This window comes from Ochotona princeps, chromosome 28 (assembly GCF_030435755.1).
Source record: "Ochotona princeps isolate mOchPri1 chromosome 28, mOchPri1.hap1, whole genome shotgun sequence".
NCBI lineage: Eukaryota > Metazoa > Chordata > Mammalia > Lagomorpha > Ochotonidae > Ochotona > Ochotona princeps.
Window position 1 is genome coordinate 1,623,495 of NC_080859.1, and position 26,869 is coordinate 1,650,363.

The 26,869-nt window shown below is 54.9% G+C and overlaps 1 protein-coding gene across 2 annotated transcripts in view; it reads right to left on the minus strand.

Moving 5' to 3' along the window:
• Positions 1-6,745: 6,745 nt before the first annotated feature.
• Positions 6,746-26,869, minus strand: part of ARSB (arylsulfatase B) — a 72,119-nt gene continuing 51,995 nt past the window's right edge. Inside the window, exons 7-8 of one of the 2 annotated variants that reach the window (XM_058656427.1) lie at positions 10,151-10,273; positions 6,746-6,914 (exon numbers count right to left, since the gene is read on the minus strand). In XM_058656427.1, coding sequence (XP_058512410.1) covers positions 6,904-6,914; positions 10,151-10,273 — 134 coding nt within the window. In that variant the 3' untranslated portion in view covers positions 6,746-6,903. Of the gene's footprint in view, positions 6,915-8,686; positions 9,232-10,150; positions 10,274-26,869 lie in introns of those variants that run through there. The other variant, XM_004586316.2, reaches the window with a different exon arrangement.

Sequence of the window (26,869 nt, forward strand, 5' to 3'; positions counted from 1 at the left end):
GATCTCTGAACAGTACAGTTGGGTTATACACTGAAAGTTGAGTGTTCTTCAAGATTTTAGTACAATAGGAAAAGTGCCAAAAATTATCTTTTCCCCCTTTTCAATAATGAAAGAGAGAGAGGGAGGCAGTGATCTCAGGACACAGGCACTGGATTGCTTTTTAAATCGATTTTCTGCGAAGGCTGAAGGGATGAGCAGGGGCCAGACTGCATGGTGATGTGGGTGCCTGGGTGCTGTGATGCAACACTCAGTGACTGGGAGCTGAGAGCAAGTGGTCAGAGGTGTCCAGCCCGCAGGAACCTGCCACGTTCCCTGGCCTGTGACCTAGCAGCCTGTGACCCATCGCAGACACTCAGCTTATTCCTGCCCCACACTTTTGAATGGTGAGTGTTTCAATTAAAAAAACACACTTCACGCTCAGCTTGCACATGCGTGCGCGCACACACACACACCCCTGCAAGAGCCAGAGCGTTTCTGGAGATGTTTCTGTTTACGCTCACCCTCCATGTGATGTGTTGTTTCATCGCTTTTACAAAAAATGGCTGCACACAACCGCTCTGCTTACAAGGCAGGCAATGGTGGCCGACCCCAGCCACGCACTGTTCTGGTATGATGTCTGCTCTCACAATGAATGGCTTCCTGCCAAATGTTTTGGGCGCCCACTCTCAGCCTCTCGGACTCCAGCCAAGTTCAGCCCCGAGTGTGTGGCCCCGAGCTAAGTGGGGTATGGGGTAGGGGCCCAGGTCTCATCTCCTGTTTCTCGCTGCTGCAGGGGAGTCGGCTACTCTGCCCCTGCCAGCCGCATCTTTGCCACGCCTTCCTGAAAACCTTTGAAGCCGTGGTAGTGGTGACTGTCTCAGCCCCATCCCTGCCCTTCCCACTTGTGAGGGCAGAGCATCTGGTCTCTGGCTTTCTGGACACACAACAGTGAGCAAGCATATGAGGTTGACATGTGAGGCCTCAGAAGTTGCTGGAATTGCATATCGTAGGAAATCTATGCATGGATGTCAAAATTTGTAGGAGGGTCAAAGCAAATTGCTCTTTTAAGTCCATGTTCTATACATTTTTTGAAGAATCTCACATGTGGGCATTTTGTCTATACACCAGTGCACACAAGGGCTTCCTAGGCTCTTGTGTCCCTGCCACTCCTGAGGTCTGGGCTGAGGAACCTCACGGTGACTCAGCCCCAGGCCACCTGCCTCCTGCTCCCTGCCCCAGGATAGGGTGGGGAATTCTCCCTTAGATTTGGAATCCTTTCTCAGGGATTGAGCAACAGTCTCCCTGGGAACTACAGGAAGGTCAGGAAGTAAGCCAATGAGCAGGTCCACATGCTCACAGATCAGCACAGACGGCAGCCTCTGGGCCCAAGGGAGAGAAAAGCCAGCAGGACGGGGACCGTCAGGGAAGTGGCAGTGTTTCCCACCTGGCTGGGACAGGGACTACGTCAGCTGGTGGGCAGCAGGGCGGACATCCTCTGCACTTTGCCAGGCACTGGGCTCAAGAACAGCCTAGGGTTGGCAAGCAGCCCATCTGGGAAGCAGACACCTGTGCAGGTGCCTTGCAGGAGGAAGACAATGCAGCAGACAATGTGCTCACCGTCCTGCAGTCGCCCCGTGGCTGTTTGCAGGCAGGGAGGGCACTGTCCCCTGCACCCCACGCCCACCATCCAGCACCTCAGCTCCTCTGGATGTGTGCCACATGTGCTCAAGCAGAAAGCCAGGGGCCACACAGGTCCCCTCAGCAGGCGGGGCGTGGGCAGGCCGGGCTGGCTCAGGCTTTAGGTTCTGGTCAGTCACTCCCATCTCACTGTTTGACACATAAAGGACTAACCTGGCCTGCATGCTGGTGGACCCTGCTCAGCTCGAGAAGGTGAGAGGTTTCCATGCATTGTATCACAGCCCCCCAATGTATACCTTGCTGTTTAGACACTGTCTAAAGCAGGACAGACAAAAGGCAGACCAACAGTGCAGGAGGAGCCTGGGTGTGTGTCAGCTACAGACCCAAGCCCATCTGAACCCTGTCAGCCGTCAGCAGGAGGCAGGGCCGGCCCCACCCTAGTACTGCGAGCACGCTGGCCTCACAGGACCAGGTTCTGGCTCGGACGCTCAGTGGTATCTGACCAGGTCAGTGTCTTAGGCTGCCTGTGCCTTGGTTTCCCCATCTAGCCAGTGAAGATGATGGTATAGCAAGAGGGGAGCTGGGGACCCCATGTTCTCAGGATTCCTAGTTCTGAGATGGCAACCCTGCAAGTACCACATGAATTTCCCCAGTACGTAGGGTTAAACCTCTCCAACGCAGAGAAGAGCCAAGTACGGCAGGGAGCGCCCACGTGCCGACACCCAGCCTGCACCGTCTGCATTTCGCTGTGTCCCTCACACGCCTGCTCATCCTGGTCTGCACAGTCATCTCTAGTTGCCAGTCCTTCTCTTTAAGACTGATTTGTTTAGCGCTGGTGTGATGACTCAATTGGCTGATCCTCTGCCTGCAATCACCAACATTCCATACAGCTGCTGGTTTATGTTTCAACTGCTCCATATCCCACCCAGCTCCCTGCTTTTGCCCGAGAAAGCAGTTGAGGATGGACCAAGTCCTTGGGACCCTGCACCCACGTGGGAGACCCAGAAGAAGCTCCTGGCTTTGGATCGGTTCAGTTCCAGCCATGTGGCCATTTGGAGAGTGAGCCAGCAGATAGAAGATCCTTCTCTCTCTTTCTCTGAAAGTCTGCCTTTCCAGTGCAAATAAATAAATCTTTTTTTAAAAAAAATAAGATATTTGCTTGTTTATTTGAAAAGCAGAGTTAGAGAGAAATTTTCAATCCATTGATTCACGCCCCAAATGGCCACAACACACTGGGCTGGGCCAGGCAGAAACCAGGAGCCAGGAACTCTCTCTGGGTCTCTCGCTGAGGTGTCAGGGATCCCAGCCCACGGGCCATGCTCTGCTGTGTCGCTAGGAGCAGTGGCGGGGAGCTGGGTCACACGTGTGCTGCCTGCCTGGGAGAACTGGCCCTCCCTTAGAGGTGACAGGAATTGCCCGCAGAAGTTTAACTAAGTGCACCAGGATGCTGTCACAGGAAAAATGAACCAGCTGGGTTTCTAGCCCGAGCCCCACACTACTACCAGCAAAGTCACATCAGGGGACAGAGGTGCTGCCAAATGCCACGCCCTCTCTGTGGCTCCCTCCTCCCATCTGCTCATTGTTTCACCCACCACTCTAGGTTCCTGGTGGGCAGCGGCAGGTTTGGTTTCCCTGCTCCCGCTGTGCCAGGCAGGAGCATCCATGGGAGGCACTGAGCAAGGGAAAGATGGGCAAGCAGCCTGGGCTCACTGACTCGGGTCTGCACCCCGGCCACCAAGCTACTCTCCAGTGACCCCAGGCCCAGCCCTTAGCAACGTCTCAAGTTCACTTTCCTCAGTATGACCACAACTCTATGAGTCCAATAGGCACCCACTCCCACTGGTGTCAGGCCCAGGGTGCCTGTCCCTCTGGGCGGACAGGTGGGCTGTGCCCCGCACTTGCTGGCCTCGGCGCAGTACAAGCTGGAAGCAGTGAAGCCAGCCTGTTACCGGCAGAGTCTCACACACGGAAATCATTTGTCATGAAACACGCACCAGCAGGGGGTGAGGTGGGGGGATCTCAGGCGAGGCCTGGAAGGCGAGGGAGGAAAATGTGAGTCTGTTGGAATCTGGAGGCCATAAACAGTGCTGGAAGGCGTAGCTGACCCCTTGGAGGCAAGCCCAGGTAAACAGGCTCTGCACAGGGTAACCGTCCTCCTGGGCCGGGTGCAGGTGCGGAGGGCCTTCCAGGAGCCCATGACCCTTTGAAGAGAGCCCCCTCCCAGATACAAGCTTCCCGGGGGGCTGCTCCCCATCATGCCAGGCCAGGCCAAGTCAGGAAATCCGGGTGAGTGGCAAGGACAAATAAGCCAGCCGAAGGTTGGAAGGTGGCCAGGGCCTCGCACGCCTGCCATGAGCTCCGTTCTGAGTGACATAAGCCAGACCCCCACATGTATGCACACAGGACCTCCTGTGCCATCCCAGAAGACAGAGCTTTCTGCTCCGACTGGAAGGCTGCACCTAGTCAAGGAAGGAAACTGTGAGAGGCAGCAGGTGTCCATGCCCCAGGGTCCCCGGGGGCCAGCTGACAGGGAGACGTGAGCACTCCAGGAGGCAGTGAGGGCTGGGCTGCTTTTCAAAGAAAAACAATGATATATTGTGTATATAGGGAGAGAGCACAGCCAGGCCCTCTCCTGCTGTTTCAGGGATCTGGGTGGGAAGAGAGAAGCTGTGACAAGAACCGGTGCTGGCCTGGGATGGTGGCACTGCAAACAGGAGCCCACCTGCTAGGCCCCACCTGGCCCTGGGCTGCCTTCTAAGAAGGGCCTGCAGGTGGTTGAGGCTTGTGATCTGGGGTCACGCGGGAGGGACAGGCAGAGGCCAGAGACCTTCGTGCTCCAGCGTCTCCCCGTCTCTCACGTCCTGTTCCAATAACATTCCAAGAACAAAAGAGTGTCGCTTTGAAGGAGCGCCAAACCGTCCACCTTACCAGAAGGCTTTGCAACCCAAGATTTGACCCTCACCAACCCCTTGGAGTGCCTGTGCTCCACCCACCACGATGTTCCTGTGTGCCCTGCACAGGAAGCAGGGTACTGACCGCTCAGAATACACCGCCCAAGCCTGGGAGGAGCTGGCTCAGGCCCACCCACCAGGAGCTGCTTCTTCACACTGGCCCTCTGCACAGCCCCAGGGACACTGGGGGTGTGAGAGTTGATCAGACCACCCTACAGAAGCCACCAGAATTGATAAATACACAGCGAAGTATAAGCAACCAGCCCCAGTGTGCTCACGTGTGTACACACACACACACACACACACACACACACCATGCCCCATACCATCTATCAGTTGGTCAGAGCCTCAGTAACTAAAATGTTTTGCAGCAAGTCCTAGTGGACATGAGGTCAGGTTGTACTGCCTCTTTGACATGCTTTAGAGCGAGGGTGGGAGGAGCAGCCCCAGGCGGTCACTAGACTTCCAAAGGTGGCAGCAGCAGCCCAGGCTCAGAGTGCTCAGGTGCACAGTTGCCTGGACCCCTGTGGTCTGACCAACCCATGGGCACTATGGGCACTGTGTGCACCGCGTGTCCACCTCAGCTGGCCAGCTTCCCCCGAGGGGTAGCCAGCTTTGCTCTCACCTGTGGGAGTGCTCAAATTCACCTGGCAGTTGCACCCCAGTCCGTTTGTTTCCTCTATTCCGGGAGCCAGCTTCCCAGAACACTACCACTGTTTGGGCCCACCTGCTCCAAACGTGGGTTGGCACTGACGGAGCCATCCTACCTGGTGCTCTGCTGGCTGTCCCTTGCGCACATGTGGTCCTGTGGCCTTCTGGGGAGGAGGGTAAATTGAGGCGGAAGGTTGGCCGCAGCCCAGCCGTGGAGTCCCGCTTCCCAGTCAGCGCCACCTCCGGAAGCCACGGTGCACTTCCGGGCCTCACCTGTTAACCTCCCGGCCTCCTTGGCTCAGCTGCTGCCTCGTTCCGGGCTGGCTGCAGGCACAGGTGGGCGCCAGTTCGCAGGGAGGTTGTCTCCTCTCCATTGCAGTCCTTGCAGCCTCCAGTGAGCTTCTCTGCCTAGGCCTGCCACTCTTCTGGCCATCCAGGGACACCCATGGGTTCCTGGTTCCTGTTTCCCTGCCCCACCCACTGGCCTCTGCCTTTGCTCTGGGTTTGACCACTGCCACCCCAAGCCCAACAGGACTTTGTCCAGTGTATGCTGTGTGGCCTGAAGACGTGGGGGGCTGGAGATGAGCCCCATGGGAGTGCTACATGGTGAATGCAGGTTGTCTTGAGCCGCTAAGGTTTGGGGAAGGCTGTTACACAACAAGAGATAACAGACACATTGGCTGTGGCCACCTGCTTCCCACTCTCCCTCCTGTCCTGTCACTTGCTTGTTTGTAGGGCAATAGTGGACAGTCTTTTCAGCTCTAACATTTTTGCCATATTTATTTTTAGAAAAACTTTTATTTGAAAGTGAGCGTTATGGTGATGGGGAGAGGGAGGATTTGGAGAAAAAAAACCTCTTCCATCCACTGGTTTACTCTGCAACTGGCTGCAGTGGCTGGGGCTGGGCCACGCTGAAGCCAGGGCCCAGGAGCTTTGGCCGAGTCTTCGGCACAGCTGGCTGGGGCCCAAGGACTTCAGCCATTTTCTGCTGCGTTTTCCCAGGCACATAAGCAGGAAGCTGGATTGAAATTAGAGCAGCCTGCACAGGAAACGACACCCATCTGGGATGCCAGTGTCGTAGGCGGTAGCTTCACTCACCAGGCCCTGCCATGTTTACTTATTTGCGATTTATTGAGATATAATTCACATGTGTGATAATTAACTGATACTTCAGAAACCAACATATTTGAGAATGGTAAAACATTTGAGAATGGTGAAACATGGGTTAGTGGCAGTCCCTGCACTCACGCGGGCCAGTGCTATGGCACAGTGGGTCAGGCTACGCCTGCGACATCAGCATCCGAGTCCTGGCTGTTTTGATTGCAGGCCAGCTCTCTGCTATGGCAGCTGGGAAAGCAGCGAATAATGGCCCAAGTGCTTGGGTCCCTGCTGCCCCTGGGGGAGAGCAGCATGGAGCTCCAGGCTCCCGACCCACATCCAGCCATTGTGGAAGTTTAGGGAGTGAACTAGCAGATTTCTTTTTCTCTCCCCTGCCTGTGTTATCTTGCATTTCAAATAAATATTTTAAATAATGTACTCAAAATGTTGTATGCACATCATCCTTTATATGATTCCAGAATATTCTGTCCCACAAATGGAAGCCTCATACCAATGGCTAAACTTTCTTTGGAAGATTAATTTTACTTCATGCCTCAAATCTGTAGTAACAAAGACTGGCTCAAAATCAAATAAAACCTTTAAAAACACAAAAATTCAGAAAAAAAAGAACATTTCCAATGACAAAATTTGAAATTTATCACCTGATAACAGAAAATCTATTGAGACATACTCTATTACAGATAAAATACCAAGCAGTCATTTGTTGAAAATTATTATTTTTTTGATTAAAAAGAAAAGGTTTTATTATTGGAAAGGCAAATTTACAGAGAAGGAGAGACAGAGAAAGATCTTCCATCTGCTGGTTCACTCTCCAAATGGCTTCAGTGACAGGAGCTGAGCTGATCTGAAGCCAGGAGTCAGAGCTTCTTTCAGGCCCAAGGACTTCAGCCACCTTTGGCTGCTTTCCCAGGCAATTAGCAGGGAGCTGAATGGAAATTAGAGCAGCTGGGCACAAACCTGGTGCCCATATGGAATGCCAGCACGATACAGATGGAGGTGTAGCCTGCTACACCACTGCATCAGCCCCTGGGAATTGGCTTTTAAAACTCTCCAGAATTTCCCCACAGTGTGCAATTCAGGAGCTAGAACCGAGTCAGCTGCTGGGCACAGCAGATGCACACACAGCCAGGCGTCATGCAGTGTGGCTGGTAGACTGTACTGTGCTCCCTGCAGCCTGGGTGGCAGAGATGTACAAGGTGCCCTGGGCTCAGCTGGCATACCTGTCATCTGCTAGTTGTGGGACAGAGGCGGTGGCAAGTGGGGGGCTGACTGCCATCCCAGGAGTTGGGTGGAGGTGGGTGAGAGACCTCATGACTTCTAGCTCTGCTTCCTTCTCGCAGGCTGACACTGTGATCCAGGTTAGCAGTGGCCAGCAGAGACAGCCACACCAGGATTTCATTTCTGTGTGGCTCTGGCTCCCAGTGCCCCATGGAGAAATGGAAGCAGAGACCATGGGGAGGAGAGCAGCAGGCAGTGATCGCCCCCTCATCCCCAAACTGTTCACCTCTCCAGGCAGGATCCTGGGGCCTGGACCCAGGCAACCCGCTCCTTGATGGACTAGCAAGTGCTGTTTCCTGGTGTGCAGCTTTCTCACGCACCTATCTGTCTACCCACTGGCTTACTTGGGAAGAAATGCACTAGTGCTTTCCACAATCAGGCACCCTAATCCGGACCCTGACCCCGACCCTAACCTGTACCCCAACCCCAACCCCAACCCTAACCCCAACCTAGTCCGGCACAGGAAGCAAAAGCTGCAGTGGGCTGAGGGTGACAAGAGTAACAGCGTTGGCACGGCTCCTGCCCGGGTCTGGCTGGGCCTCTTGCTTGGGACTCAGTCTGGGCTGAAAGCATCAGAAGGATGTTGGGTGGAGGACTGAGAAAGGGATGGGGGGCCAAAATGGGCACCCCAAACCAGAGCCTCCACAAGTGGCATCTCCGGCGCTGGGCACCTCCTTCATCATGCATCATCGCAGGACAAGGTGCTCCCTGCCTGGGCCACTCCCTGGCTTGGGGAACAAGACAGAGGCCTGTCACTGTGTGCCACAAGGGACGTGAGGAAAGTCCCGGCCCAGCAGTCCCTCCCAGCCACCATGGTGTCTGCATGGAGAACTCAGTGTGAGGTGGTAAGAAAGCAGGCCTGGTTCATCAGCCGGGGGACCATAATGGGTACAGGGAGGGGGACCCAAAGTGGTCTGGCAGGCAGAGGTCTGGGGTCCAAGGAAAAGGGTCAGGGGTCAGAGGGGTGGGTGGCAGAATATTAGAAACAATGCCTGGGGGCAGGCCTGGGGACATGCAGACCCTCAGGGAAGGGGGTTACCCAGTGAGGGGAGTGAGTGGGGAGAGGGGCAGTGAGGGAGTCCAGTGTCTGGCCCAGGGGCAGAAGCACAGGTAGCTGTGCTCCTGGGGCGTGAAGAGGAGCCCCTCTTCCACCTGTGGAGTTCCAGCAGACCCAGCATGGGGAGGGGCCGAGCCCCGGCCAGGAGCACCTGTCCCAGGTCCATCTGTCTTTTCAGCACACTGGGGGGCACACTTGGACACTTGGGTGGTTGGAAGCGAGGCTAGCCAGGGAAAGCTGGGGTAAGAGAGTGAATGCATCAAGGCTGGGGCCTCTCCGATGACTGGAAACCCTACAGCCAGGGTCCCCAGGCACCGGTGGCCTGGGGGTCGCAGCGGGGGTCCTGGTCCGGGAAGAACACGGGCACTGAGCGTTGCTGGTAGAAATGCAAGCGGGAGAGCAGCCTGGCGACGACGTGGGGGTGCTCCTGGGACAGGTCGTGTCTCTCCTCTGGGTCCTGAGTGATGTTGAACAGCCACACGGTCTTCGTCAGGGGATCCGAGGAGGGTATCTCAGTAACGCCGTGTGTGGATGGCGGAGGGAACCAAGAGCCACAGCCTGGCAGGGAAACAACACAGCTGATCCAGGGCAGGGCGGGTGGGGCCCGATTCCAGGGAGGGGTCGGGGGACCAGGCTGGGAAGTGGGCGTGGACTTGTGCAAGCAGGTCGTCCCCCAAGCTGCTCTAGTCGCCTTCCATGCCTCTGGCAGGTGCTTGAGACCTGTCTTGCAGCTTCATCACCAAGGCATCAGGAACGTATGTGTGTGCACATGTCCATGTGTGCATGCGTTTATGTGTCTTTGTGTGTTGACAGAGACCTCTAACTGTCACAATGACCAGGCATCGGTGTGATGCAGATGCCCTACAACACATGGGACGGTCCCTGGCAGTAACAAAGTGTCTGGCTCAGCTGTCAGCAAGTGAGGGGTATCCGCCTCACAGCCGGAACTGTCATAGTCCACGTCTGTAAGTACTGGAAGGAAGCTGTTTCATGGCTCTGGTCCAGGCAGCAAGCCCCCGGCACCTGAGTTGTGGCTGGCTGGACACAGGTGAAGAACAGCCAGCCAGCAGGCAGGGCAGTAGCATACGCTCCTGGCCCCGTGACACTGAGTTCCTGGTTTTTAATTTTAGCTGAGAAGGACCAGTGACTAAACCAGTCTTCACCTGCTGCTTCAGTCCTACCTGGATGTGGGAAGCCCATCCCGGTGGCAGCCACACAGGAAGCTGCTGGGTGGCTGGGAACTAGCTGGGTGTTAGAATGTAATGTCAGACACCCAGCAGGCAGAAGCACAGGTGACCCGAAACACATGCTACAGAGACTGGAGCACTGGGCGGGTCAGGGAGGGACTGAGAACGGTGGCAGCGGATGTAGTGGGAGGGTGGGGTTTGCCCTCCAGAGCAAAGGCCCAGGGAATACGATCCCAGGTCAAGCCTGCCTGTGCAGGACAAGCAGGTGTTGCAAGCAGGGCGCCTCTTACCTGGGAAGCCTGTGAGCAGTTTCCAGTTCCCATGCCTGATGGCTGCGTGGATGGACGTGTTAAAGGATGAAGGTTCCGGAGGAGAGGACTTGGCCCGCACTGGAGTCATGCCATCCTGGGGACCTAGGACAAGCATTTAGAAACACTGGTAAGCTTTGGGGTTCCTCTTGGACCAGCAGCTTTTTGTCCTTAGGACCAGCATGCAAACATGGTTCCTGCCCAAGGACGATTCTCTCACTCAGCAGAAACCAAGAGCTGCTGGTAGACCAGATGTCTGTCTGTCTGTCTGTCTCTCTCTCTCTCTCTCACACACACACACCCCAGTTGCAGGTAAACCAGATGTCCGTCACACACACACGCGTGCACACACACATGCACGCACACATACACACGCGCACACACACACACACACACACACAGAGACAGCTGCAGGTAAACCAGATGTCACACACGCACACATACACACGCGCGCACGCACACACACACACACAGAGAGACAGCTGCAGGTAAACCAGATGTCACACACGCACACATACACACGCGCGCGCACGCACACACACACACACACAGAGACAGCTGCAGGTAAACCAGATGTCACACACGCACACATACACACTCGCGCGCACGCACACACACACACAGAGACAGCTGCAGGTAAACCAGATGTCACATACGCACACATACACACGTGTGCGCACACACACACAGAGACAGCTGCAGGTAAACCAGATGTCACACACGCACACATACACACGTGTGCGCACACGCACACACACACACAGAGACAGCTGCAGGTAGACCAGATGTCACACACGCACACATACACACACACACACAGAGACAGCTGCAGGTAAACCAGATGTCACACACGCACACATACACACGCGTGCACACATACACAGACAGCTGCAGGTAAACCAGATGTCACACACGCACACATACACACGCGCGCACGCACACACACACAGACAGCTGCAGGTAAACCAGATGTCACACACGCACACATACACACACACACACACATACACAGACAAATGCAGGTAAACCAGATGTCACACACGCACGCATGAGCACATGCAGGACAGCTGCATCCTGCAGAGCAGTGAGGACGTGGCCTGGAGCTGATGACAGCACACACACATAGAAACAGACAGACACAAACACACACACACACACACACACACACTCGCACAGGATGGCTGCATCCTACAAAGAAGTGAGGACATGGTCCGAGGCTGCGTGACCCCACCCAGCCCATGCTGCAGGTGGAGCTGAAAGTGTGAGCTTGAGGCTCGGCCCCCGCACTTGCTGGCCGGGTGCCCACAGGGGCAAGCTGAGCTCACTAGGCCTCATTTCCTAAATCTGCAAAGTGGGCGTGACCTATCTCCTTACAGTATCATGTGGCTCAGATGTGACGATGCCAGGGACATACTGGATCTGCAGAGGATGCAAGCTACATGGCAACTTTACCTTGGTGAAAAAACAAAAGAATGAAATCTACTTGTGGTTTCTTTATATTACACATCTCCCTGACTTTCTGAAGACCCCTCGTAGGCAATGGTTTCCAGGTTTCTTTTACACCCCAGTAAAACTTCCATTTTTCCTTGTAAGATTTACTTATCTAGAAAGTTACAGAGAGAGGGAGGGGCAGAAAGAGATGAGATCTTCCATTCAGTGGTTCACTCTCAAAATGCTGCGATGTCAGGACTGGGCTGAGCTGAAGCCAAGAGCTTTGCAACTCTACCTGGGACTCCCATGCGGGTGTCAGAGACACAAGCCTCAGATAATTCGCCGCCGCTTTCCCAGGTGCGACAGCAGGGAGCTGGGTCGTAAGTAGAGCAGCAGGGACTTGAACTTTCGCACTGCAGGTAGTGGGCTAACTTGCTGTGCCGTGATGCCCACCCCACAGGTGGCTTGGAATTCCATTTGCTACCAGCTCTGATGTTCTTGCACGCAGCACTGAGCTGCCTAAGATGACCACCAGTATTACAGTCAGCATCGCTGGCTAACGGCGGCCAGTCCTCACGCACACTCTGGGACATCAGGCACTGCTTCCAGCGTTGTCTGTGAGGGAGCCCGCTCACCCCCGTGACACGTGCTGGGACAGTGTACCACCCAGCGGCAGCTGCAAACCAAGTACTGTCATCAAGGCCATCTTGTTTATCTTTCACATCCTCTTCTACCCAAGACCTTCCAGAGAGCAGGAAAGAGGCAGATGTCACATAAAAGCAAACCAATGCCCCAAGAGCACATCACGTCCCCGCAAACACACCCGGCCCGCCTCTCTGACCTCCCAAGGGAAGTCTGCTGAAGTTGAACACAGCTCAGAATGTGCACTGAAGCTGGATGGTCACTCACCATGGGACTGGCTGACCACCTGCACCCGGCTCAAGCTAGCAACAGGTCCAGCACCCTACACTCAGAAGGGAGTTCATGGCACTGAGCTGAGCCCACTGTCCAGGGATGGAGGTCTCCCTGTCGCACGGTCTCAGCAAGTATGGGCAGATACGCAGCCCAGGCCACTGGCACCTTGCTGTGTGCAAAAGACTCATTTCCAGATGCCAGTGTGTACAGTATGGCCCATGATTGTGGGTCTAGAAATGGAAGATTTTCTGTATAAACTGCCTTCTGCCAGTCTGGACACCCATGCTTGGCTTAACTGTTGCCAAGAGACAAGCCCTGCAACCGACCCTGTGGCTCCAAAAGTAGGGATAGATGGAGCCGTTAGCATTGGTGCCAGTGTGTCCCATCTGCTGCTCCTGGGTGTGGAAGGGGAACTCAGAAGTCACAGGAGCCCAGGGGGCCGCTTGGAGTTTCCACCTGCCTTGCTGACAAGGGTGGCATGGAGGGCAGACCCCAGCTGGGTCACACGAGCTATATGCTGGGTATAGCCCTCAGAGCCAAGGTGCAACTGCCCTGCCTTGTTCAATCCCACTGCCACGAGAATGACGCATCGCTAAAAAATTCTTCCTGCCAAACACGGACTAACTAGGGGAAAATGTGTGAGATAGAACAGGGACGCCCACTCCTGACTCTGCCCTGCAGTCACCGCTACACCTCACTGTGGCTCAGACCCCAGCACTTCGGGCTGCCCAGCCCCCTGCCAGCGTCAGCAGCGTTGGCTGTGTCTGTGACGCTCTATACAGAGCAATGGCCTGGGATGCCTGGCGCAGCACTCACAGCCAGGCTGCGGCCGCTCCACAATGTCAGCCACGGTTCCCAAACATCCTCGCCTGTGCTCCCCTCCACCCAGCCCTCCCCATGGGTGCCCAGGAGAGTTTTCACTCTGAAGACAAAGCTCTTTCCCAGTGCAGCACTTGGTAGCAGCCAGAGAACCAGAGGTTCCCACTCTCATCTGCATTTTTATTGACATTGACTTTGAGCTAAATGGGACATACATGAGTACAGATGCCCTGAGCTGCTCTTGGGCATCAGGGTCTAGCCAGGAGTGGGGGGCAGCAGAGATAGCTGGCAGGAACTGGAGGGTCACATAGACAGTGATGGACTGGCCTCCACTGGGGTGTGATGGGGGTTTAGGGTTCTGGGCACCCAGGGGACCTGGACTGATCAGGAAAGAAAAGACCCCTCAGAAGAAATGGTGATCTGGGAAGGCTGTGTGCGCCTGAGAAGGGAGATGGGCCAAGGGGAGGGGAGAAGACAGAGTGTAGCCTGCCCTGGCCTCCTGGCCCTGACCACGGCACTGGGCTCCTGGCCCTGCGCGAGCTGCAGGTAGACTGGGCTCCTGGCCCTGTGCGAGCTACAGGTAGAGTGCACACTTTGTGGACCAGCAGGGTTCTTGGCTTAGAAGGGCATTTCTACTTCACGTTTGTCATCTTTCACTCAGGAGAGAAACAGTGGATTCCATGGCCTGCAGCTGTGCAGAGTCTAATAGACCCGCTCAGCGTTCTGTGAGGTTGGGTCCGAGGGGAAGGCTGCGTCCTGGGGGAGACAGGGAGTGATGTGACCCGTCCTGGTCCCAGGCCGGAGCAAGAGTGCAGGGGTCCACACGAGGAATGAGGAGAGGAGTGGCGAGGGAGGCCAAAGACCCTTGTCTCCTGTTTCTCTGCCTCTCTGCTCACTCACCAATGTTTCCAAGTTAGGTGAGGCCCATGGGTGGGAACAGAGCACGGGGGAGTGGTGGGTGGGAACAGAGCACCGGGGAGTGGTGGGTGGGAACAGAGCACCGGGGAGTGGTGGGGGAACAGAGCACCGGGTGTTCCCATCTGACATGCCTGACGAGACAACTTCTTATGCTTTGGTTTAGACCAAATCTTGAATCAGTGATTCACATTACTCACTCGTCTAAGACACAAATGCTGGGTTTTCTTGATCACTGGCTGTTCCTGAAGGATCATCCCTCCTTGGTCTCTTGGGGGACAAAGCTGGCAACAGGGCATCTGCCCCAGTGTATGGAACAGGTGCCAGGGTCACCTCTGCCTGCAGCAGGAGACGCAGCGCGGTGGCCTCACCTCCACCCTACTCTGTCAGCTTCCTGGGCTGCTGGTCCTTCCTCTGCTGTTTTTATTCTCCCAGGTTTTTCTCTGAACACACTTCCTGGGAGCACCCTGGATCCCCACCCAGAAACCAGATGGCCATTGCCCACCTTCCTCCTGCAGCCCCGGGTGGCCTCCCCAGATGGACAGATGTCCCACCTGTTCATGGGGCCTTCCTGCCCCATGGTGGAGAGAAGTGGCAGGCTTTGGAGAAAGCTGGTGCATCTGATGGCTTGTAAAGGGCTTTCTAACAGAGCTGTCACTCCACCTCAGACCTGTCACTCTACCTCAGACCTGCCACTCTACCTCAGACCTGCCACTCCATCTCAGACCTGTCACTCTACCTCAGACCTGTCACTCCACCTCAGACCTGTCACTCTACCTCAGACCTGCCACTCCATCTCAGACCTGTCACTCCACCTCAGACCTGTCACTCCATCTCAGACCTGTCACTCTACCTCAGACTGGCCACTCCACTTCAGACCGGCCACTCTGACCTCAGACCTGTCAGTCCACCTCAGAATCAAGGCTACCAGGGAATCCACATTTTCAGTTGGTCTCTCTCTAAATATATGTTTTCCAAGTAATTGGTGGAGGCTGCCAACAAGTGGCTATAAATAGGCATTGTGTGTACAAAAAGGAGGGAAACTGACCAAAAATATTCCCCCTCAGCCTGTGATTATGGTGATGAGCACGAAGCAGGGTGGCTGCCCGCTCCCTGGCCGGGGATGAAAGAAGATGGCTCCCACCCTGCAGCGCCGGCCCAGGCCCGGCCACGGAGCTTTGGAGCCAAACCCCTCACCCCACACTTCCTCCTCCAGTGCATTTTTGGATGAGCATGAAATAACGCTGACTTCATCCTTCCTTTGCAGAGGGGTCCTGCCCAGAGGCCAGCAGGATGGCTATGCTGTGGTCCTCGCCCCTGTGGGTGGCCGGGTGCTGCTGCCTTCTAGAGCCCGGGAGCCCACGCTGGCTGGCAGCAGCCACAGTCATGGCACAGGCTACCGGAATGGCCATCACCACCCAAGGACAGTCCTGCATGGCCACCAGTCTCCATGTGTGCCACAGCCCCGCAGTGACAGCAATGGGGTCACCAGGCACTGCTTGCCACAGGGGAAAAAGCAAAACCCAGACACAGCTCTTCCCTGCCTGCCCCCGCCCTCCCAGCAGTGGCCGGCTGCCACTACAGAGGTTTGCAGTGGGGAGGAGCTGTGGCCGTCTCGCAGGAGCTGAGCTTTCCAACACAAAACCTCTCTTCCCAGTGAAAATGAAAGCACCCCCAACCCAGAGAGCCAGCAAAGATGGTTTCCATGCTCTGTGATCGATTCGGGCAACAGAACATTACAAAAATGGGAAAGTCTGAAAGGGGTGGGGTGAGCACTTCTACCTTCAGCAGGCCCACTGGATCCAAGGGACCTCCTGAGTGCTCACGGCGGAATTCCCAGAAGGTGGCATCCCTCACCAGCCAGGGGTAGGAATGCCTGGTCTGCCGGCCATGGTCTTTTGGTCTGGCCATGCAGGATTCTAAATCCAATAAATCTACAGCGGACTCATTTTCAAGTTGATAACTCTGCATGGTCTGAGAATGACATAAACATCCAAATGGCCCTTGGCAGAATAACAGTGGCCTGGCGCCCTGCTGGCTGGACCCAAGGGAGACCTCACGAAGCTCTCACGTGGGATGCACCGGATGGCGGTCTCTAGTCTGAGCTGCTGGGAGAGACGGCACTGGACACAGGTTCTTGGTCTGGCTGGGTCTGCTCCCCCTAGGGTGAAACCTTAACTGCACGTGACAAGGGGGCCTTCACAGGCTGTGCTGGGGAGAGTGTGCTGACCTGGTACTGCTGCCCCTAACCTGCCAGCCTCCTGCACCCTGGGGACGAACCCTCTGTGTTCTCCCCCACACAGGCCCGCCAGTCCTCAGCCATCCTTGGACCCTAAAGAGAGGAAGGGGCTTTTGAGAAAAAGTACTGGCTATGGAGAAGCCCACCTGCCCGGTTCAGAGCTAATCACCGGGCCTGGCAAAGCCGAGGGTGAGCTGTCCCATAGCTCTCACTCGCCTGGCAAGGCCAGGAGACACACATATTCCCCACATGTCTCAGGGGTCTCAGAGAGGGTGCTGGGTAGGTGGACACACACAGGACCCTCTTTGTAACCAGGGGTCCTCGAGGAGGCCTTGGGAGAAGCCAGCAAGAGACACTGTAGAGTGACTCTGAGAACCCAGGGGACAAGAACAAAACAGGGCCCTGGCCTCCTTCCTTCCCACACATGAAATGTCACACAGAGACTGAACCACAACAGCAGCACCCAGCTCTGACAGCCACTGACGGGAGGCCCACCTCAACCTGTTCTCACGTTACTCCCCACCCCGACCCCACGGCCACATGCTGTGACCCCAAGAGATCAAACATGCCGGCACCAGCTGGGTTTCCTAAGAGCTTCACAGATCCACGCCAAGCTCTACTGGGTTATTGCTGTTTCATAAAAGACTTGCTTATTTATTTATTTGAAAGGCAAAGTGACTGGAAGCAGGAGGGACATACAGACATACAGATCCTGCCTTCTCGAACTCCCTCCAGACCTCCCATGTTGAGTGGCCAGGGCCCAAGCCCTCTTATGCTGCCTTCCCAGGTACATGAGCAGGAAGCTGGATTAGAAGCTGAGCAGCCAGGGGATCAATTCGGTGCTCCTGATACCACACTCCTGCCAGCCACCCTGCTCAGGCCTCCTGTTCTGCAACCCACCTGTCCGTCAGACCCAGGTCTGCCTCTCCTCCCCCACGGGCCTGACTGACCCCGGCCTGGAGAGACAGTTTTTGAACCAATGGTCTCGGATTCCTGCTGACCCTGGGACTCCAGGTCGTGGAGACAAACTGGCCGTAGAGACACAGACTGTATGACTTGGGGCTGGGAGTCCGCATGGAGGCCTGCACATCTCACGGCTGCCCACAGGCCTCCTGGCCAGCGTGGGGTAGGAAAGTTAACTCTCACTGGGAAGAGGCTCCAGCAGAACCAGTGTGCAGGAACCAGGGCAGCGGCAGAGCGGGAGCCACTACAGGCTCCAGCAGCGCCCAGCACTTCCAGCACCAGAGGTCAGAGTCCCAAGGGAGCTGACCTGTGAGGGCCAGGCCGGCCTGGCACAGCGCACGCTTGGCTTGCTCTTAGCGGAAAATGCAGTCGGTGCCCGCGATTTGTTTCTCATTTGCCTTGGAACAAGGCCATCTGGGGAACGAGGAGAGCCACGCTCCACTAGAGAAAGCTGATTTCTGTGGGCGGTTGGCCTGGCAGGGGCAGGTTCTGCCTGCTGCTGCCATGGGAGCTCACTCACTCTGGGCACTTGCTGCCCAGTGGCAATGGTCGACGCCAACAAAGTCACACTGTCCCTGTAGGACTTGGATGGTGCCACATATTTCAGGAAGGCACAAGGTCTGCCTTTTGGAGCAACATCAGACATGTGGAAGCAGGACCCGCCATCAGCGCCCCATCCCCCGCCAGCCTTGCAAGCCACGTGGGCTCTGAGCCGCTGAGTCCAGGGCTCAGCTGCGTGGGGTGCCTCCCAAGCTGCACCCAACATAGTTAAACAGCTTTAACTTAGCTTTCTCACCCAACATAGTTAAACAGCTTCCCATGTAGAGGCTTAACTCAACACAACAAACCAGCAATACAGGAGAAGTCAACGTTTTCTCTAGACAATGCAAGTGCTGGATTCAATTTAAAAATGTGAAAAGACGCCCAGAGCTGGGAGTGTGGTACGTGGAAGACTTTTCCCACTTAAGAAAAAAAAAGTTTTCTAAATGTAAATTTCAGAGACAAGGAGATAGAAAGATACACACAAAACATCTAAGGAGGGAGGAAGGAAGGGAGGGACAGCATGAGTGAGCAAGCTTCCAGGCACTGGTTCCCTCCCCAAATGCCTGCTATGGCTGCAACTGCGCAGAGCTGAAGCCAGGGGCCAGCAGCTCAGTCCAGGTCTCCCCATGTGCGTGGCAGGGACCCCAGTCTCTGAGTCGTCACTGCTGTCCCCTGGGGTCTGCACTGGTGGGAAGCTGCAGTCAGCAGCCCGAGCCTCCTGGGCGTGGGGCGTGGTGGGATGAGTGCCCAGCCCTCCTTCCTTTCAGGGGCACTGAGCGGGCAGGCAGCATCATACACTTGCCACTCCCACATGCTGCTGTCCTGCTGCTAACTCAGGCTGCGTGCCCCCAGCTGTGTGGATTTCCAGGTCAGCCCCCACGTGGCACCCATGTCCTGCCAACAGCTGCCCAGGGACACCGAGGGTGGAAGACTAGAGAGTACACAAGGATGAGTGAGAAGCCAGGGGTTCCCAGGTTGCATTCCATGTAATGCAATTGCTTCCCGCATGCCCCACTAAGAATCTAAATTTTTATCTGAGCATACAACCCAACGAACAGACTGAAACACACCACAGGAGATCACTAAAGAGTTAATACAACCTTGGTAGGAGAACGATGAGACCAGGCTATGAGAATCACACACAATGGATTTATAACACAATAAGCTTTTTTTAAAGGACGAAAGTGGTGACTGGGGACTTCTCAGATGATGAAATCACCGCATGAACCTCACTGCTTTTTTAAACATTTGCATCTGTGAGTTGCAGAGGCCCCAACACAAAGCAGATTTCCTCGGTCCAAGGAGAGCCGCTCCAACATGAGAAAGCTCCCTTTCCTTAAAGCAAAGCAGATGTGGGTGCGGGAAAAGTGGTCTCTCTCCTGGGTGGGTGGAGGCGGAGACCCAAGGTCACTTCGAGAGGACCCAGGACAGAACGTTAGCCACAGGCTGTCTGATGGCCCAGGAGAAACAGTGACTCCGGGCCGGGAGTCCCGTCGGGACAGACAAAGCGCCAGGCAGTGTGCTCACCTCTCAGCCCACACAGCTCTACGTGGGAAGGAGAGCTGCCAGCCCCGCTTACTCACATCACAACAGAACTATCTGGAACTCCTGGCCAAGCGCCACCTGCAGATGTGGGTTCACAGCTGTTCGGCCATCCCAGGGATCAGCAGAGGGGCCACACCCTCCTGGATGCTGCCAGGCCAGGCTCACCTGTGCCTCAGTGCCAAAGGAGGCACCACAAGCAAACCGACTGGTACAGCAAAGTGCACTGGGGTCAGCATCTTCAAGCACATGAGGTCCTGAGCCCTGCCCTAAGCTGGGGAGGGCAGGATACCCTGCGGGGGCCTAAGAGGAGGATCAGCAGGGTAGGAGGCGGGGAGCAGTGGGGACACCCACATCACCAGTGACCATCTGAAGCCAGGCTCTTGTCCAATCTTTCACACTTATCACCCATGTTTCCTTCTCCTCCACCCCTCAATCATATCCATAATTCTACCCCAATAGAGCTGATCAACCTTGGACTGAAAATATTCAAAAGAGAAATTGCAACTGTGCTGAACACATTCAGATGTTACTTTTCCTGGTCGCTCCCTAAACATGGTGAAAGTATCTGCATAGCATGGCGATTCTATCAGAAAACTAGAGACAGTTTCAGGAAACAGGAGGATGTGTGTGGGTTTTATGCAAATACTATGCCATTTAGGAGGGGACCAGAGCATCTGAGGGGCAGCTGTGTGTGAGAGAGAAAACCAGCAATGGCTAAGTTAGGACCAACCTGCCAGAGATGAGGGGCATTAGCGAGGGGCATCGGAGTGTATACACTACAAGAAAACCCAGCATGGGTGTCAAAAAAAAATGTTTTACAGCAAAAATGTTATCTTTTAATCCCTCCTTGCCAGGAAGTTTTTGTGGTTTCCTCCTAGGATTAAAATCACCCTTGATCTGTGCAGTCACAACAGAGTCACACTTGTACGATGGCTCTGCTCCCCGAGGAACCAATGACTCACGGTGGAGATAACACGGCTGCAGACCCTGAGTGTGCCCAACGGCCCCATGCCTTTCCACCAAGTTTCTCTGGCAGTGAAAGTTCAGAGGAGCTCCACCCTCACCACTCACGAAAACACCCAGCGCCACTTACCCCCAACTGGCTGAACCCAGAGGCTGCCCACGCCTCTGCCTGTAAGGACAGGACACAGGGAGGACCACCCTGCATCCCACAGTTTCCTGTGTGCTCCTGGTGAGCTGCATTCTGTGCCTGCTGGCTCTGAAACTTTTGCTCATCCTCTGGCACCTGGGGGGAGGCTGTAGCTCTGTTCCTCTCCCACTGCTGACGTTGCAGACTCCAGCATAACCCACACCTTGCCTGTGCAGCCTGGGCAGGCGCCCTTGTTGCCCAGGAGCTCTGTGATTGTGGCTATTAATATTACCGTCCTCAGGGCATCAAGGACTCACCCGCAGGCCCTGGGAAGTACCCTGCTGTGTCCCACAGCTGCCAGGGACCATCTGAGCCTCACCTGGCCACAGTTTGGGGGGTTGGGGCAAGCCTCCTTCACAGCCCCCTGAGCTGGAACAAGAATGTTTGGTGCTACAAGCCACCCAGAGGACCTGGGGAAGGCCCCGTTCACACCACACATGTTTTCAGGCTCACAGCTGTTTGTGCCACAAGAGGAGAGCCCCCTCTGTGTGTCACAGCACTGGGATTGTGGCCACAGTTGTGACAAACCCTAGTGTGATTGACACCCAACACTCTGGGGACAGAATACACACACACACACACACATCCACTGCTTCTGTGGACTGTTGCACATGAGACAACAGAGATTGGTTGCAGCTGTAGAGGGCACATTTATGGGCCTGACTCAAACCGAAGTCAAAGCAGCCATCCCGTCCCCTGTAAACAGGCAGCTTCTGATGACAGGTACTCCGTAAAGAAGGAACTATCACCAAGGATGGGCAGTGATAAGGTAGGGAGCTTTCAAACATAAACAAGTAAGGATGCAAGCAAACAGATCCACAATAGCTCTCAAGAAATAGATTCCAACAGAAAGACATCTATGAAAACCCAGAGAAAAGTAATTCAAGATAATGACTCCAAGGAAACCCAAAGAGATGGAAGAGAATATAGAGAGACAGTTCAAAGAAATGATGAAGAATACATTAAAAAGAACCAGCCAGAAGTTTTGAGCTAGAAACTTCACTGAATGTGTTCAATACAATCACGGTAGACCAAGTCGCAGAATTTCTAATCTTGAAGATTTCTGAAATAACCCAGTTAGACAAAAATAAAGAGGAAAGAACTCAGAAGAATGCAAGAAGTGTATAAGACCGGGACCTCATTAAGCAAACAATGTTACCATTACTATCATAAAGTGACCTGAAGGAGAAGGTGAAAGAAACAACCTGCTGAACGAAACAATAGTTGCTGCGCCTGGAAAGAGAGCAGGAAGCTCAAAGGACCTCAACCAGATTCCATAAAAATGATCTTCCCCAAGGGAGATTATTGTCAAATTGCCAAAAGCTAAGTGTCAGGAGAATCTTAAAAGAGTGACAGAGGCCCCGGAGCAGTAGCCTAGGGGCTAAAGTCCTCGCCTTGCATGTGCCAGGAGCCCATATAGGCACCAATTTGTGTCCCAGCCATCCTGCTTCCCATCCAGCTCCCTGCTTGTGGCCTGGAAAAGCAGCAGAGGACCAGAGGACGGCACAGCTTCTTGGGATCCAGCACCCGCTCGAGAGAATCAGAAACTCCTGGTTCCTGGCTTTGGATCGGCTCAGTTCTGGCCACTGTGGCCTCTTGGGGAGTGAACCAGCATACAGAAGATCTTTCTCAATTTCCTTCTGTCTCTGAATCTGCCTTTCCAGTAAAAATCAATAAATCTTAAAAATCAATAAATCAGTAATTAAAACAACATGGTATTGGCACAAGAACACATCCACAGACAAGGAGACAGAAATGAGAACTCAGAAGTAAACTGATAAATCTAGCACCAATCGGTTTTTGAGAAAGGTGCTAAGACAAGAGACAAGCGTTGGCCGGGATGTGGAGGAGAGCGATCCCTTAAACACCGTGGTGGGAGTGTAAGGCAGCACAGCCAGGGCATGGAGAGGCCTCAAAAAGCTAAAGGTAGATTTACCACAGGATCCAGCAGTCCTGTTATTCAGTATCCATCCAAGGGAAATGGAATCCAACTGCTCCATGCTTATCGCAGCACTGACCCTGAACGTCCATCCACTGACAGATGGAGGAAATGTGGTACAATTACACAATGGAGCATTACTCAGCCACTAAAAAGGATGGCAACTGGCTATTTGCAACAAGGACACTAGAGAAACAAGCCAAATGCACAAAGGCAACCCCACATATGTATGGTTTAGAAAACAGAATCACAAACAAGTTAGAAGTGTAACTAAGGGGTTCCCATTGGCCAGGGAGAGGAGAGGAAAGGCTGGTTGACAGGTGCTAGGTCATGGGCAGACAGCAGTCAGAAGTTCTGGGGTCCTCCTGCATGGGAGGGTGATGACGGAGCACGGTCATGCCCTGTGCAGTTCTCCGTTCACAACGCCCTAGAAGACGCCTGCATTACTAGGATGCTGAGACTGGAGGCACAGACAGACTCCCCACATCGGGCATTACAGAGAAACACCACATGAAAGGCATAATTCTAATGTCAAAGTTTTTTTCATAAATAAAAAATATAAAACCCCAAACCAAACCAACCAAACCACAACATGCAAAAGTGATGGATTTAAGATCATTTCATGGTTTGCCTATAAATTAATCACAGTATGTGTGAAGTTGATGGGATTTTCAGAATGTCTGTTCTCCAGCATCACGCTGCTGCACTAGGTAAACCATCTCCCCTGGACCAACTAGGAGCACGGGTGGCCCGCCACTGCCCCTTCCCTGCTGACGGCCCCAAGAATCCTGTCCTGGGCTCCCTCTTTGTGTCTCACAGGCTGCTGCTCTGCACCAGTCTCCCCTCGTCACACGGGCTCAGAGTAGGGAAGGCAGGGTTCACACCAGGACGAGCCCACCCACCCCATGCCATGCCAGGAAGGGCAGTCTGGCTGGGATCCTGCACAACTGTGTGTGGCGGCCTGTCAGGAGGCGGGACAGAACACTGGCTTACCACCCTCTCTCCCGCATTTTCCTGGAGATGGCATTTCCAGAGCTCCGTGTCCCTCCGACTTTTTCTCACTCAGCCCAGATGCTGTAGAGTAACAGGGAAACTTCCAGACGTTACTCATCTGCGTGTGACACACTGCCGTGAGAGACGGCCGAAGGTCTGTGTTTGGTTTCCATGGTGAAACAACAAGGGAAAGGGCTTCCCACCCCCATGACCCTCAAGGGGGGCTGAGGAACTCTGCTGTGCAGGGGTGGGGGCTGCAGAAGTGTCCTACGACCCTGCTGCTGGGGGTTCCAGGCTGCTCGGTGCAGGCCACCCCTGGCCACCTCTCCCGCCCCAAAAGGCCACTTCCACAGGGCTCATCAGCTCCAGTGGGCCTGTGCTCGGTCCCCAGCTGCGGCTGGAAAGGCTCTGTCTGCAGGCGCCTGTCTGCATTAAGCATATGTCCTGGGAGCAACAGGCGTGAAGGTGAGAGGTGCAGATTCCGAGCCACACAGGCAAGTCTTTCTCCTGTCTTTCCAGCTATTTCCTACCCCACAGAGTCAGTCACTCAATCACTGGGACACGGCTCACAGTGGGCCAAGCCCAGGTTCAGCTTGGTGCCTGGACGCCAGCAGCACAGCCGAGCGAGCAGCACAGAGTGGGGGCGGGGAAAAGGCAGGACCAGAGGGGCACTGAGGGGCTGCCAGGGTTAGAACCCATGTGTCCCCACTCCAGGGGCAGGGCCGGGACTGGGCCCTGAGGACCTCACCACCTGGGCAGGATTCATGTCCTTTGATGGACAGTGTGTCTGTCCCTTTCTTCCATGTGGGGACAGTGTCGGTCCCCTCCTGGACACAACAGGTATCATTCTAGACGCAGACAGGCCCTCCACCTGCTGTCTGCTAACTCACCAGACGCCACCCTGGCCATACCCTGTGGCTGTGACGGCCAAGGACGTCTCTAGAAACAGCCCTTTCTCCCCTGTGGTGCAAGTTGAGAGCCAGGAGCTGGAAAAAGTGTCACTGTGATATGAACACTTGGCAAAAGCCAACCAACATCATCTCCTACGACACCAATGATATGCAAAGTTATCTCTCACATCCCCATGGGTGCACCTCCATGCATCCCTGCTAAGCACACCTGGAAGGCCTCGGGCTGGGCACCAGGCCGGGGCGCTAAGATGCCATGCTGGGTGGCTGAGGTCTTGATCCGCTTCAGCTTCTGAGTCCAGTTCCCCGTGAATGCACACCCTGGGGGGCAGCAGGGGTAGCCTGAGTCTTTAGGTCCCTGCCATTCACATGGGACCCAGAGTTCCTGGCTCCTGGCTTCTGCCCAGCCCAGCCTTGACTGCTGTGGGCATTTGCAAGGGAGAGCCAGCAGATGAAAGCTCTGCCCACCCTGTCTGTGCCTCTCAGACCTTCAGAGAGGCTGGGAGGGCGAAGTGCCAGCAGGAGCCTCAGTGCAGGGGCCGGGACGAGGGTCAGGCCGCAGGCCTCTCTACCGCTTGAGTCAGCACTTGGTCTTAATGTTGGTCTGCTAAGGAATGGAAACTGAAGTCTGGAAGGAGCACAGAGCTGAGTGAGGTGACTAAGGCAGAATCCAGCGAAGGAATATTCAGGAAGTGAGGACATCGAGCAGGACTGAATCCAGTCATACCACGGTTCGGGGTGAAGCATCAGGCAGGAGAGGGGAGAGGAGGAAATACAACGCCTCCACTTCCTGGCTCAGGAGTTGAACAGGTTCCAGGGTTCAACCTCCCACTTCTCCCGTTTGTGTAACCTGTTGTGTGAACAACTCTCGGGAACCAACGTGGCAGCCGTCACCCTGCACCGTGAGGCCGGCCTGGCCGGGCTGGGTGTGCTGCCCAGTGTGCTCTCTCTCACCCACTGCTTTTTTTTTTTCTCTGTTCCGTATGGGACCAGTCTTCCCCAAGTCAGAGGGCCCCGAAACCTTACTGGTGTCTGCTGGTCCTGCCGCAGTGACGGACTGCCGAGAGGGAGAGATTTTTCTCAAGCGCTGGGTTACTGTGGAAGATGTTTTATAACCTTTTGCTGTTTTACAGTAACAATGAATTTCCTGACAAAACCGGAAACTTCCAGGCTTCTCTGTGAGAATCCCAGAGTTCGAGGGCTATCATTGACTTGGACACACTAGAGAGAAGGACACGCCTGTGGTCACCAGGCCTGCCACTGCAGCTGTGGTGTCCCACCATCTTCCTCCCACCAAGCACAGGACTTCTGCATTTCACACCTGCATGAGTTGGGGGGCGGGCAACAAGCTGCAGGAGCAGTTTTCCCAGCAATCAGCTGGCCCAGGAGCCATTCCCACCCAGCACGGCATGTTCAGGGCAGCCGCCAGAAAGACCTACGTTTGTGACTGGGGGGCTGGTGATCCTTACGTGATCTCAGAAGGGGGAGGGGGCAAGACAGGTGCTGTGTGTGCAGACACCTGAGCGCACCCCAGGTTTTCTCCCAACAGAACCCGATGTCAGGAGTCCCCCCACAGAGAAGCCAACCCAGCCCACAGGCCTGGTTCTGGCCATGGGGCTGGAGACAGGAGCGAAGCAAGAGCCAAGGCCCAGGGGACAATGAAGGTAGGGGGCAGAACCTGACCCAGAGGCAGTGCCCAGGCCCAGGGAGGATGCACGGAGGCTGGCACTGCTGGGGATGCCCATGGCCCATATCAGAGGCCGTGCTCTGATGGCCAGCCCTGCTTCTGCTCCCAGCTTCCTTGCCACGGGAGGCAGCAGATGGCGGGCTCCTGGCTTTGGTGTGGTCCAGCCCAGCTGCTGTGGACATCTGGAGAATGATCAGTGTCTGTATCTCTCTACCTTCCAAATAAAAATAACTAAATAAAAATTGTTACCCATCTCTTGAATATCCATCTTTTGAAAATAACTAAATAAAAAATTGTTATTGTTCTCCATCTCTCGGCAGTCTGCGGCAGGGCCAGCGGTGAGGTTTCGGGGCCCTTTGACTCGGGGAAGACTGGTCCCATACAGAACAGAGAAAAACAACAAACCAGTGGGTGAGAGAGAGCACACTGGGGCAGCACACCCAGCCCATTGTCTTTCTATATTAGATATATATCCACGGAGGCAGGCAATGAGGGAGCGAGGGTGACAGGGACCTCCCCACCTGTCCCAGCAGTGGGACAGAGCAGAGCTGCCAAGGCAGGCATTGGCACAGACACCAAACCCCTGTGTATGGCAATACCAGGTAGAGATGAAGAAGCAGGGCTTTCATTGCCGCTCAGGCACAAGGAGGGAAG